The sequence below is a fragment of the Hippocampus bargibanti genome, linkage group LG13 (assembly GCF_051943395.1).
Source record: "Hippocampus bargibanti isolate YZ-2025 linkage group LG13, ASM5194339v1, whole genome shotgun sequence".
NCBI lineage: Eukaryota > Metazoa > Chordata > Actinopteri > Syngnathiformes > Syngnathidae > Hippocampus > Hippocampus bargibanti.
The window spans coordinates 8135580-8147057 of NC_142746.1; the positions used below are offsets into that span (position 1 = coordinate 8135580).

Consider the following 11478-nt stretch of genomic DNA (forward strand, 5'->3'; position numbering starts at 1 on the left):
TCATTTTTTTTTCGTGACTCACGTCTTGGTATTTTCTATCTAAAAATTATGTGAAAAGAAAAAAAACTTTTGGTTGACACGATGTCTTTGAAAATGTCACTATGCATTCATCTTCAAACATTCTTTAATTATAGAAACAACACAAAACAGATGAGTTCAATTCAGTAAATAACACCACCAACAGAAATTGTGTAAAATGTGAAAAACACAACTCCAAATTTTGTCATTGTATCCATCCACTTTCAATCTCAGAAGCGTGAGGCCCACTTGCATCCACCATGCCACAAACTGTACCCCAAAAGATGTTTTTTTTCTCAGTGTATCGGATTGTTTTCAGTATGAAAACAAAATTTGGAGATGTGTGGCTGCTTTTATACCGTCACAGTCCGTTTTGACAATCCAAGCCAGTTGAGAAGAAGAAGTGTAAACAAACAACATTGAAAATGCTTTTCTATTGATTTCAACAGGGCAAAATGATTCGCGATACGGATGACTCCCAAGGCACCGTTTGATAAATACGTTTTGATAAATATGTGCTTCAAAGAACAAAACCAGATCGGTTTTGACTAGTTTCTGAGGTGGTTGGCACATAGATACACAAAAGAATAAAGTTGAACGTGTCTTCAACGTATGGCTCAGAAGTATGAAAAAAATTCAATAAACAACAGCCGAAGGACACTCAGTCCAATCCCATTGCAGTCCGTGCAGCCTATTGAATGGGTCTTAAACTTAACAAGCAGCTTTAAATGTGATCATAGGTGCAGACTAAGCCTTAAAAATGAGCCTTAAAGGACAACCGACAGCTCCGGAGAAGTTGTGTCCATAATTTTGTAAAATCACTTCAAATGACTTCTACTGAGCGTATTTTACAAAGATTCCACCGCATATAGCTATAGTTTACATTTTAAGACTCACGCTGAATATTCAAGAAGTCTTGTTTTTGAGTTGGTGACGAGTCCGTACGTGATGTCACTGAAGGAACGCCCCTGACAGAGAAAGCGACACACAATGCATTTTGGCTACTTTGTTTGGTCTGAAAACTTCGTGTTGATCCGTGTTGATGGCGAAATTAGAAGGAAAACGCAGAAATAACGCGATGGTGAATCCTTGTGTGTTGCACCAAGTCAACTATTTGATATTTGCTGACACTAATGCCCAGCAGAAAAATCAGCCCATTTCCAACAGAGCTTGCGCGCCATCTTCTGCATGTTCTGGGTGTTACATTGCTGTCATTGACGGCTCAAATTGATATGGGAGGACTTCTTTAATCGATTGCAAATATTTATGCTTTCCTCTTCTGAACTAAATTTCCCCATTGTGGGACGAATAAAGGTTTTCTGATTCTGAACTATTGGAATCATAATCATAACTGGATGAGTAACAAGAAAGCATCTTCTCCGAATCTGAAGCCATTGTTTTGATTCTCGAGCAAGGCAAGACGTCTTGGCGTGACACCTCGAACAAGGGGGCGGGACTTTCTGAAAATCCCTAATTCGCAGCTCATTTTGTTGCAGTTTTACCACACTTTAAGTCATTTTTATTGGTGTTTTGCATTTGACTAAAAATATCATCCTGCGTGTTTTGGGTATATTAGATGCTATAAAACGTTTTTCTGATGTCAGTTAAAAAACAAAAAATGGTGTCGGTTGTCCTGTAAAGGAAATATCTTTCCCAGGGAAGACTTCACCTGAATGTTGGTGTTTTTGTTAAACATATACAATCCGCAGCTCCAAGATGAAAACTAGTCTGTTAAAAAAATTAAAGAAACAGCCTCCTCCTACAGTCCTTGAAGTAGAAATCAAAAATGGGTAAGAAGATAAATAACAAATAATCCTTCAGCTAAAGTATGGCTGCACAATACATATATGAGGTACTCTTTTTTTAAATCCCACTATATTGGTCATTCTGTAAATAACCGTATTTCAATTTATTAGCACGACGCAGGAGGGGAGTCACACACACACACACACAGAAGGTAGGATTTTGTCTGGACTGCTATAGGTAGAAAGTGGTGTTGACCAATGAAAAAGTTGAAATTTTCACTTCATTTCTTCCAAAACAAAACCATAATTAGTATACAACTAGCGCAAGTCACTGTCTGGTGAAATGTTTTTTTTGCATTTTTTTTTAATCCTCTCCAAATGGAAAAACAATATTTGACCACTTGACTGTGTGTAAGCGCTGATAGCCCTTTTAAAATTACTGTTGGATATTAATGTTTACATGTTAACAATTTATCAGATTAGATTAAAAATACAATTTGAGAGAAAAATGATAGAATCTTATTTTTATGATATCTGCTAAATTTGGCTTCTTAAAATGTTTCTTTTTGACAGCGGTTGAGCTGCAACAAAGTTAGTTGACTGTCCTTCGCTAGATTTATTTTTTTGACAACTTTTATCTTTTATTCTCTATTTGTTATTCTATTCTATTCTATTCTATTTTATTTCTCTATTTCTATTTTATTCTATATTTTTGTGTTCTGTTCTTTTAAGAAACTGGCTTGGTACTTTTTCAGCTTTCATGGGTGATGCCAACATAAAAAAACATAAACAGGGATACATTTTACAAACTTTTCATATTGGGTGAAAAGGAACAGCAGCTAAATGGAGGAATACGAACCACTGGCGATCCAGTTATGGACACACCAAATGCTTACTCCCCCCCCCCCCCCTGATTTTCAGACTAAATTTCCGTAGCCAAGATAGAAGTGGAAGATTTGATCCGGCCATGTAATTCTAAAAACAAATAAGAGGAACAGTTACACAACACCCCCAAAAAATGACAATCTTTACAGGTGTCATCACATTTTCCCCCCTGACATTAAGCACATCTGATGCGCTCAGAGATTTACCGAATGTCATCGGCAGGTTGCAACTGAGGTACTGGAAGAGTCACTGAAAGGCATAGAAGACTGATATTGTAACAAAGTAATATGAGCTCGCAACTCCAAAGAGAAACTTAGCGTGGACTGGAAGTGAGTTTTAACTCAAGGACTTATTAGCCCCTGTCCATGAGCCACAGGTATCCCGAAAGAAGAAGATTAGATACGTGGTACGAAAATACAAGTTGGACTGGAACGACTGAAAGAAAAATAGTCAAGTCAACTTCATACCTTACAATTTGTGTCTGCGCCGTAAAATGGCGACATTTTTTGAGGGAAAAAAAACTCTATTCCTTCACTAGTGGTTTGTCACTGAGATTGCTTCAAAAGCTTTTATCCGTCGCACACTCTTTTTTTTAATTAGGTATTCTGAGTACACTGACCGACATAAATAACTAAACAAGATCAAACAAAACACACGCAAAAAACAATTGTTGTTCAAGTACAGTCATTCCCATGAGATGGGCAAAGACGATGGCACTCTGAGAAGCACGATGGTTTCAAGATAGCCGCTTATTGCCATGCAGGAAGAAAAAAAAGTCCCAGAATTCAAAACGGCGCGATTTCAAGAGTCGCTCTCGTTGTGAGGATCTTCGTATCGTCCCGTGATCATGGTGTTGAGCAAAGGTCCCACCTGAGGAGGAACACACACCAAACAGATATACAGATACAGTGAGACCTCAACTTACAAACACCTTATCTTACAAACTTTTCGTCTTACAAACTTCAAATTAATGAAAATTAAACCTTATAATAAGCACTATTTTCATAATACACACCCACCACGGCTGGCGGAGTGATCTTCGGCGGAAGCACACGACCGAACAGCACCAGAGGTTAAGTTACCAACAGTCCTTATGGAAGGTGATTCTCCTTCCATAAGCCATCAACGACCATCAAAAAGGTAAATAAAACTTTATTTTACAGCACAGTTTATTTCTTTAATTACTGTCCTCATGTAATGTGCCTCTCTTTCCAAACAGCAATTCACTTTGACCTTCGACCTCCAACGCCATTCCATCAAGCCATCAATGACCATCACAAATGTAAATAAAGTGAATTTATGATACAATGCAGTGTATTTCTTTCATTGCAATACAATAGCACATTTATTATACATAGGATAAGGTATGTTGTGTGTAGTTTTTAGGCTTATTTAGTTGAAAAGTATATTTTATGGAAACCCGGGAAGGGATTATTCCCATTTTAATGGTTTCCTATGGGATTTTTTTTTCTTTGAGATACACACTTTTCGCCTTACACACTCTGTCTGGGAACCAATTAAGTTCGTAAGTTGAGGTCTCACAGTATACAGATAGACAGATAGACATACAGACAGACGGAGGCAGGGAGGGAGGGAGGGAGGGAGGGAGGGAGGGACGGACGGACGGATGAACGGATGAACGGATGTTCAAGAGATTGTATTACAATAACGAGAAGTAGGATTGATCGTCAGAGTCAGACTGAACATTTTGAAAAATTTTGGACAGACACTCCCCTACTTACGAACATTCGAGTTACAAACAACGGTATGTACGAACATCTTTTTGCTCTCTCTCTTGCATATGTCGTATTCTCTTCAGTTCTACATGTACATATCTTTATAGCGCATATATTTTATAAAATGTTTATTTTTCAGTACAAACGAATACAGGTTACTTATACAGGCCTTAACATACTTGTATAAACCTTAAAGGACAACCGACGTCACTTTTTTGTTTCCTAACTGACATCAGAAAACCGTTTTATAGCATCTAAAATACCCAAAATGATATATATGATATTTTAGTCAAATGCGTTCCTTCAGTGACGTCACGTACGGACTCGTCACCAACTCAAAAACAAGACTTAAGGAATATTCAGCACAAGTCTTAAAACGTAAAATATAGCTATATGCGGTGGAATCTTTGTAAAATACGCTCAGTAGAAGTCATTTGAAGCCATTTTACAAATTATGGACACAACTTGTCCGGAGATGTCGGTTGTCCTTTAAACATACTTATATAAGCCTTTAACATACATTCCATACAAAATAGAGCACTGAAGCTACGAACGAATTCACCTTACGAAAGATCGTTCGGAACGTATCTTTTTGTAAGTTGAGGAGTGTCTATACAGTAAATGCTTTTTTGTGAATATTTCATTTGAGATTTAATATGTATTTTCAAAGCTTATTTTTTTATCAAACAAGCAACAAATTATTTTAGATTACATTAAAAACGAGGCTAGATTTACGCTGAAAGAGAAACAAATGAATTATTAATTCATATAACACATAATTTATCTATGAGTTGTTAATTTACGAAACAATTAACTGTGGAGCTGTCGCGGCTTCGAATTGAAGCGGACTTACGTGGGACAGAAGATGTGAAACAGTCTCTTTTCGTCAATGGATGCTACAGCTTCGTGTTTGCTTTTAACATTTAGCTTGCAGCAGATATGCACATTTCACCATGACGTCCCTGTACCAAACATCTGTAATATTGACTCTCTTCCCACTCTAAAATCCTACCTCAAAACCCATCTGTTTAAAATTGCATTCATGGTTTAATCAGCTATTTTATGATTAATCATTTATTTCTGGTTTTATTGTACTGTGTATTGTTCTTTTAATAGTAAAGTGTCCTTGGGTGTTCTGAAAGGCGCTTTGTAAATTAAATGTTTATTATTTTATTATTATTATTATTATTATTATTATTATTATTATTATTATTATTATTATTATTATATGTGAATACACACGGTAACAACAGTAAAATGGAGGACGGGGGTGGTGTGTCACAGTAGTGAGACATAAATATAGTGGAAGCAGAAAGTGGGTTGCTGGCCAGGTCGGGGGGACCGCAGGGATTCTCACGCAAAGTAGGTGACCTAAATACAGGTCTTATTCGAAGTGTTGGATCTGAGAAGGAGCTTGAACTGCCAAAAAGGACAAAGTGAAGGACATTTACTTGTCGAGGGTCGCCGAGTGCTTCTCCCAGCATCTTCTCGATGTTCCTCATGATGGCCACCTTCTGATGGGCTCGCAATGGATATTCTATCCTTTTCGGTGTGGGCGCACCCTGAATAAAAACATCAGAGTCAAAACAAAGACCATTTTAAAAATGATTTGGACAATTATGCAATTTAGATTTTTAAAAATATAGTAATATTGTACAGTGATATCTTAACATGTGAGTGACCCAGAAAGGAAAAGAAGCGACTTAATTAAGTTTGTAATGTCACTACCAGTTGAACTTTACCATCAAACTAAACATAAAACAAGAGCTATTAAATGGTGGATATATAACCAACCTAATAGCTTTGCTATAAACACTAGCAAGTTAAATGAAAACAAACAAAACACCAAAAGTAGGCAAATAAATAGCATAAGGAATGCGGTGTTATTACCGCGGATAGAAATAAAAGCAGATACGGCACGCTCCTGCATGACTATAGCAACACTAAGCTAGGAGGGGCAAAGTCATCAGTGCTTTGTTTAGCATAATTAAGAAAATACACTTTTTTCTTAATCTTTTTAATGTCCTGTATGAAGAGCAAACATTTTGTTACATAACGAAATGTACAATGATAGATTATTTATCCTCTACAAAGAACTAATAATAAAATTGCATTTTACCAAGTCATAAGTGTGCCTGTGTATCTCCGAATGTCTGCATTAAACTGCCCGCAGGTTTCCAAGATGCGCACACGAGAAGGAGCAGCCCAATTTTTATTGAATTGGAGCAAAAAAAAAAACAAACACGGGGACAAAATTATTTAATTCTTTACATAGTTTTACTGTTGTCGTGACTGTATGTTTTTAAGATAAGATAAGAACACCTTTATTTGTCCCACAATGGAGAAATTTGCAATAAAGTTGACTATTGTAGAGTGCAATTCAAATAAATTCATATCTTATAGCACCACTGTACTTAAAACTGTTGAAAATGCATACTTTGTACCAGAAGTTGACTGTGATTGTCACGCCACCGCTCAGAAGTGACTCGATGTGATGCCACCTAGGCAGCGAAAGGAAAATACGGATCAAAACACCTCAAATGGAGCAATAAAAAAATGAATAAATGCTACTTCTTACCAATACATGGGGATGTACAGCACATCTCCTGGGCCGACGACCGCTTCATAACCGACAACATTTTTAAAATTTGGAAACCGGTTATAATCTGGGTTGTCAAAATTCACCTAGAAATGACAAGCAACGTTTAACGGTACGATAAAGTGTCAGTCTGGCTAGATGGTTTCCTTTTACAGTATCACACACCTTTTCATGCTGTTACAACGTATCATGGGACAACACAAAAAATAAATGTAAATGTATGTATGTAGCGCTTCAGGTGTCAAGGTCAAGGCCCGGGGGCCACATCATTTTATTTGGTCCGCAAAAGCAAATCAAAAATTCCATGACGCTTGCTAAAGTCCGAACCACAATTTCAAATTATCCCATGTAAACCGCAATAACAGTCATTATTTTTTACTTACAGTTTGAAAACTAGTTATTCATTAATTTGTTGTGCGGTCTGCAAGTAATATGTGGAGGGGATGAAACATTCTGATGACTTCCCCAAATTGATAACGGCCCATGAGAGGAAATTGTAACTACAATGTGCCCCGAGGCAAAAAATGACTTTGACACCCTTGGCCTAAATCAGGGGTGTCAAACTCCGGTCCTCGAGGGCCTGCGTCTTCCATGTTTTCCAAGTCTCCCTGTTGCAAAGCACCCGAGGCTGTGTTGCGATAGGTGTGTTGCAACAGGGAGACTTGGAAAACATGGAGGACGCAGGCCCTCGAGGATCGGAGTTTGACACCCCTGGCCTAAATGGTTGCATAAATAAACATTACATACTCACTACATAAAACAAAAGTTTATTTCCAATTTGATGAATAGTAATCAGAACTTACTTGACTTTGTCTATCACAGGGATGGTGGACAGGGTAAGGATATAGACACTCAAACTGGTCTGGAGGGAAGAGGATGCATCTTTTGTGGCCTTTGATTTGTGCAAAGAAGTTCTGCTGCTCATCGTAATGCGCCGGCGTCACGTTCCCTGAGCATGGAGAGTATAACACGATTCAAAAATAATTTAAAAAAAAAAGAGCAGATGAGAAGTGAAACCTATGTACCTTCTATGCCTATGAGCAGGAGGTTGGATGTTAGTTGGCCCCAGTTGCTTTTGGCTTGCTGCTTGTTGATCCAGTTCCAGTTGAAACCGAGGAAATCCATCACAATTTTCTTTCCGACCGTGTCGTTGAGCGTCTGCTGCAAGTATACCCTGGGCAATGGAAGCATACTCTCAAAAAAAACAACAACAACAACATCATCTGGTATTTTTTTATGAAAAATAAATTGCACTCTTCAACAAAAGAATGATAGCAATTCAAAATCATGGCTAGTTTTACCGCTCTTCCCCTCCCGTTTGTTGCACTTGCTGCATCTTTTCCACAAACTCAGAGAATTTCATCTCAAGTCGTCGGGACCTGGGGACAAAATTCTCCACATTGGCCATTTTCTTCTCGTCATAGTAGAGGAATTTGTGGTTTTCTGCGATGTAGACAGAGAAGTCGCCGTTGCCGATGTTCTCTTGGAGATACGCAACGTCCCATTTGAGAGCAGGATATACAAGGTTTGTGTCTGTTAAAACCACTGGTTCCTGAAAATGCATCCAGCACATACGGTACATATTAGTCTGCTTTCTGATTCTGATTCATGAAAAACCACAGAACTCTGAGAGTAATTACTGTATGGATGAGTATTGACGCCTCTAGTTCCCATGATACACACCTTGTAAATTGTCATCCTTGCAATTTCCACAACTTTGAAAATTCTCTTTCGACCAAATACAGTACTTTTACATTTTCCCATCGTTGTCAAACTGCCCACAGAGATATCAGTAAAATATGTTTTTTAATTCTACATAGCAATCTGAAAGAATTTCCTGGAATTTTGACAAACTTGTAAATTGAATATCATGTTACTCGAAAAGGAATGTGACAACTCATTTTTTCCGTCTCTTCCATCGCTAATTTCACAAATGTGATCCGCTATTAACTCATTCATTCACTGCCATTCCTGAATTTATTTGGGAATTAAAAAGCATGACGTGGAGCACTCTTCCCAAATTTGTTTGGTTTCTTATGCAGCATTGAATTGTTTATGCAGTCCTAAACTCACTATTCTGTCAATTTGAGTGAAAATGACAAAAACCCTGGCACTCGAACGGATACATTTTTGCACGTCTGGCAGTGAATGAGTTAATGCCTCCGAACTATGCCAAATGTAGTTTTAATATGCATTTTAACATGTGGAGTGTTTAAACCTTCTGTGATCTTAATTTGGTTTTCTGGATGATGTTGTGGCTCCCAAAACTTCAAATTTTAATTTGGAAAAAAAATACTTCAAATGAACATCTTGATTAGATGTAGGATGTTTTTTAAACGCACGGCCCTTGGAAAAGAGAGCAAAATAAAGAAAGTTATGAGACCTTGAAAGTCACATTAAATAAAAAAATATACATTAATCATTCCTGAAGGCTAAAAAACACGACACTGCTCAAGCAGGTATCGTGTTTTTTAATGGATAATTTAAAGCACCACACCCCGTTTAGCAGTGCTGCTTCAGAAGGAACGCATCGAACTGTGTTACGATGTGATGACAACGGAAAACGAAAAAAAATCTGACACCCCAACAGCAGCGTCTCCACGGCTTGAGGCAAGAGTGCCATTGGACACTCGCGGGTAAAATCGGACACGGGGAAGAAGTGGGCTACGTGACTACACGAACGTATACCCGAGGCGCGCCCCCGATGCCGCATGGAGGAAGTTAGAAAAGGCGCGTGCTCGTTTTTATGTTCTTTTTTTTAATGATAATAACCACGCGTCCGAGCGGTGTTTAAACTTTGTGGCCGGTGGGATGATTGTACACATTTTTATAAGGCATGCATTTTATAATACGGTGCATTCCATTACACGCTGGACCCCCGTTTGGAGCTTCAATAAATGGGAACGCCCCTTCGTCTCCCGATGTCAATAAAGTTCAGACGTTCAAATAGACTGTTTCTGACATTTTTCTTTGCTTATATTAAATATACAAATACATACAGTATGAGGAGATATAGTGTATTTAATTGTATTAAAACACTTAAGAGGATTTTAAATCTTAAATACAATTTTCATGTACACGTGACGACTCTATGGCAATATATATATTTTATTTGACGATGCAATGGCTGGATTTTTTTCCAAATAAACAACGAACATCTCCCAAAAGCACTTTCATTCAAAAAAAAAATACGCTGCAATGTACCCTTATTTTACACCGATCAACAGATATGCGGTCCAATTTCTAATTTTCAGTTATTTATAACAAACATTGCACAAGTCAAGTACGTATAGTACTCAGATATAGAATAACATATTGACAAATTGTGAGATAGAGTAACCTCAGAGCTTGCAAAGCCTGATTAATGGCGTAGTACAAGTACGTATGCATAACATTTAAATATTTTAGTCCTAATTGAAACATGAACAAACTGAGAGGTACAAATGTGGAAAAGGAGAGTAAAACCAGTCAATATACGTGATAAACATGATCTGAATATGAATGTTGGTTTAATCGTGTAGTTTTTTACCTCGTTGTTGATGAGCATCTCAGCTCTGGGGTCGGTGTGCGACAGCCTGGGGATGGGCTTGGTGGAAAACGTATACCTGCGCAGCTGAGAGTCGTCCCAGGCCGGTTCATGGACACAAGAGAAGCCAGCGGAGGCACCTTCACTTGCCGCCGGCTTCTCGGTCTCCACGACGCTCGCCGCGGCCATGGTCCTCGGTGGGTCGCTGGGTCCGACCTGCCTGTGCCTAATCGGCAGTATCACTCTAGTCTTGTCCGTCGTCTTTGCCACAAAATTGTTTTTTTCCTCCTTCAGTCGCTTCACCGCCAAGTTACATTCCACAGTGGGGTTAATATTTACGTTTCGGGGAAATTGATCACTCCTGAAATGATATTGACATGTCGCCGTGAGGGAAGACTTGCCTCGGGTCTTGTGTCCCCCGCTGGACTGAATGGGTGTTTACACACGGTGTTGACATCCGGAAAACAAGCGAGATTCACCGCAAACTATGGGGCGGAGGTCCCTCGTGAATCAAATAGCGACACTTGGCGGTGTGGCGAGATAATGGCACATTCACCGGTTGGTTTTTTTCTTTTCTCGACAAATGTGCGCAGTCTAATTAAAGTGTCTCCTTATAAATTTTTTAATCATTTATTTTGGCTCTTTTATCAAAGTTACAATATTCGTCTATCACAATACCGTTGCTTTACGATTCTGCTTGGTTGACATTAAATTGTTAGTCATCTCGACAACTTTGATATAGTGAAAATAATCTTATTTATTATCTTAAATTAATCTATCATAAATATTAAACAGTAAAAGCGAATCTCAGTCCACAATAGTTGAGACAAATATGATCTTTTCCTTTGGGCTTTTCCCTTCAGAGGTCGCCACAGCCAATCAGTGTCATCCATTTAACCCGGTTTTGTGCATCCTCTTCTCTCACACCAGCTACCTTCATGTCCTCTTTGACAAATATGATAAAATAAG

General features: G+C 38.3%; 1 protein-coding gene across 2 annotated transcripts; it reads right to left on the reverse strand.

Annotated features, from left to right (window-relative positions):
* Positions 1-79: 79 nt before the first annotated feature.
* hif1an (hypoxia inducible factor 1 subunit alpha inhibitor) lies at positions 80-10944 on the reverse strand. 2 transcript variants are annotated; one of them, XR_016116893.1, is made up of 8 exons: positions 10513-10944; positions 8285-8535; positions 8009-8157; positions 7787-7932; positions 6963-7069; positions 6829-6885; positions 5836-5946; positions 80-3518 (listed from the first exon to the last, which is right to left on the reverse strand). XR_016116893.1 is itself a non-coding variant. In XM_089012005.1 (8 exons), the coding sequence occupies exons 1-8, from the start codon at positions 10696-10698 to the stop codon at positions 3450-3452; spliced, it is 1083 nt and encodes a 360-aa protein (XP_088868131.1). In that variant the 5' UTR covers positions 10699-10944; the 3' UTR covers positions 81-3449. The 2 variants fall into 2 exon arrangements, 1 of the variants encoding a protein (XP_088868131.1); XM_089012005.1 differs by having other exon boundaries at positions 81-3518; positions 6822-6885.
* Between the last annotated feature and the right edge of the window lie 534 nt (positions 10945-11478).